Source organism: Malus domestica, chromosome 07 (assembly GCF_042453785.1).
Source record: "Malus domestica chromosome 07, GDT2T_hap1".
NCBI lineage: Eukaryota > Viridiplantae > Streptophyta > Magnoliopsida > Rosales > Rosaceae > Malus > Malus domestica.
The window spans coordinates 24702576-24705668 of NC_091667.1; the positions used below are offsets into that span (position 1 = coordinate 24702576).

The window sequence follows — 3093 nt, forward strand, 5'->3', positions numbered from 1 at the left end:
GGCGTCGTCTGTGGGAATCGATACGAAAAGTTGTGTCGGTTCTTTTTCATTTTTTCACCTCTGCCGTGAATCTGCGAACCAAAGTCACTGCAAAACCCATATCTAAAAAATGCAGAAATGAAAACTCCGAAACTCAACCATAGTTTTCTTTCTTTCTCTCTCTTTTGTTTCTAAGGTTGTGTGCTTTTAGTCATTGAGATCTGCATCAAGATGGGTTGTCCTGTTTTCTCCCACCTCACAAAAAAAAAAAAAAACAACCAGTCCAGTAGTGAAAGCTCGATACGGACGACACAGACTTCTGCGACCACATACGAGATACTGAAGACAACCGAGGTGAGATCTGCACGAGCTGGATTGCAACCTCACAGCCCTCTGCGACCATATACAGGCGGAGGGCTTCAATGCCGGTGCCTTCTTTGATATGGTCGTCCATGCCATGGGCTCCACCTACGCCAAGGACTTCGGAGATTTCAAGTTCGTCACTGCCGTCGATCTCAAGAAATTGCTTTTGCTGCTGCTGCCTTTTCCTATTTTTTGGGGCGTTTTTCTGCTATCACCGCTGTCCAACACCTTCTCCTGTGCCGTTATCACCACTGTTGACCTCGAGAGACTCGAAGTCCTTGGCCATGGAAACGACGACATCATCTGCAAGGTCCGCCACAAGTGGACTTTAGCCAACTACATTTACAAACTCGTCTAAGGTCACCCCCACCATCAATATCTGTCATTTTGTGTTCTCTCTCTCAGCCTCTTACTTCGCAGCTGTAAATGCAGCTAGATTTTAGTTTTTACTGTATTATCTCATGGGGAAGAAAAGAGGCACTTCCTGGTTGACTGCTGTCAAAAGAGCTTTCAGATCTCCCACTAAAGACTACGAAGATCAAAAGAAAAGAGAGAAGCGCAAGTGGATTTTCAGAAAACCCACAAATTTCAACCAACAAGAAACCGTGACCCAAGAAGCAGTTGCGGAGCAAAAGCATGTTTCAGCAGCTGTAGAGCAAAAACACGTGTTTGCTGTGGCGGAGGCTACGGCGGAAGCGGCAATGGCTACTGCCCATGCAGCCGCTAAGGTAGCTTGGCTGACTAGGCCTTCTAATCATGCTAGAGAACACTACTACGCCATTGTTATCCAGACAGCTTTCAGAGGATACTTAGCAAGAAGGGCGCTTTGTGCGCTTAAAGGGCTTATGAAGTTGAAGGCCTTGGTGAGAGGCCACAATGTAAGGAAGCAAGCAAAGATGACGCTTAAGTGCATGCAGGCTATGGTTTGGGTGCAGGCTCGGGTGCTCGATCAGCTCACCAGGCTTTCTCACATAGGCAGCAGACAGTCTGCGTTTAGTGACACCACTAGTAGCGTTTGGGAATCACGTTATCTTTAAGACATTTCAGATAGGAAATCCATGTTACCGGATTTCGTGGCCCATCATCTCAAAAGCAAGAAAAGCAAGCACTGTCAGAAAAGGAATATAGAAAGCAAAAGCAATGAGTAGGGAGACCACCAGTAAAGCAACAAGAAAAGAAACAAAAGCAGAAAACAAAAGAGAAAACAAAAGCAGAAAAGAAAAGAGAAAGCAAAAGTGAGGAATAAACACCTCATGACATGATTTACTTTTCTTGTTTTTGAATGATGTAATTTATTTTTCAGATCTTTCAGAGACATCTGTATAAACTCCATCAGAGGGTAAAAAAGTAAAAAATAAAAAAATATAATAAAAAATAAAAAATAAAAAAAGGGCAAGCCCAAAATAATAGGCTGCAATGTCATATGGAGGATGAAGGCCCATAAGCCCAAAATAACACCAACCAAGCGACCAAAAGTACGCCCAGTACTACCAAAATTATTCGGCAAACTACCGTTATTACCACCAACCAGGTGATCAAAAGTACGCCCAGTACTCCAAAATTATTCGGCAACCCGCTGTTATTACCACCAACCAGGTGATGAAATGTACAACCGGTACTCTCCTTCATGCCACCAACCATTTGATACATAAACATTCATGACCATCATTCATGTTAACATTCATGAGCATCACTCAAGAAAACATCCATGAGCATCACTCATGTCAATCAACATAAACATTCATGAGCATCACTTATGTCAATCAACTTCAAAAGCTTCATTTACAGAGCTCTACCTTCAAAAGCTTCATTTATAAAAGCTCCAGCTTCGAAAGCTTCATTTACAGAGCTTTAGCTTCAAAGCTTCACTTGCAAAGCTTCACCTACAAAGTTTCAGTGCAGGGTATACAAATACCTCATTTGAACAACCGCCACTTCGGCTTATACATAGATTCAATTTGAAGTCTCTAGCCAACAAACTCTATTGACCGAAGACTTGGGGATTACATTATGTACCATATATTGGGCCTCATGAAAAATACTTGGGGGACTTAGCCTATTATTTATGTATTAAGGAGCGAGCCCTTATTCTATAAAAGGGATTCCCTCACTTTCATTAGAGAGCACCCATTATTCATGTACTGAAGAGCGAGCCCTTATTTTATAAAAGGGACTTCCTCACCTTCATTAGAAAGCAATGCCGCCAGCTGAGCAATCATCTCGCCGCGAGCATCACTCCTAACCCATCACTTATGTATTGAGGAGCAAGCCCTTATTCTATAAAAGGGACTCCCTCACCATCATTAGAGAGCATTGCCGCCTACTGAGCAACCGCCTGGCCGCAAGCATTAACTTTAGCCCATCATTTATGTATTGAGGAGCAAGCCCTTATTCTATAAAAGGGACCCCCTCACTTTCAAACGCCACAAGCCGAGCCAACCAATGCAACATAAGCCACGAGCCGAGCAGCCTCGCAACGTGTGCTACATCTAATTGATCATCATTTCAGATTGAGCACCACCTCATATCGAGCATCATTTCAAGACAACATCTAGTTACTTCGGCCCACACATGGCTTGAATTTCAAGTCTCCAGCTAAAAGACTATCTTGACTGAAAACTTGGGGGACTACTGTTTATACCATATTTAGGGCCTCGTATTTAGATCTCGTACAAATACTCAGGGGACTTAAATATAATTATGTGATAAAGGAAGGGCCAAATATGTAATAAGTGAGGAGTCCTTATTCTG

General features: G+C 42.9%; 1 protein-coding gene across 1 annotated transcript; it reads left to right on the plus strand.

Moving 5' to 3' along the window:
* The first annotated feature begins 803 nt into the window (after window positions 1-803).
* On the plus strand, window positions 804-1379 carry LOC139197774 (protein IQ-DOMAIN 17-like). Its single transcript, XM_070825737.1, has one exon. It carries the CDS (start codon window positions 804-806, stop codon window positions 1377-1379), a length of 576 nt encoding a protein of 191 aa, XP_070681838.1.
* The last annotated feature ends 1714 nt before the right edge of the window (window positions 1380-3093 follow it).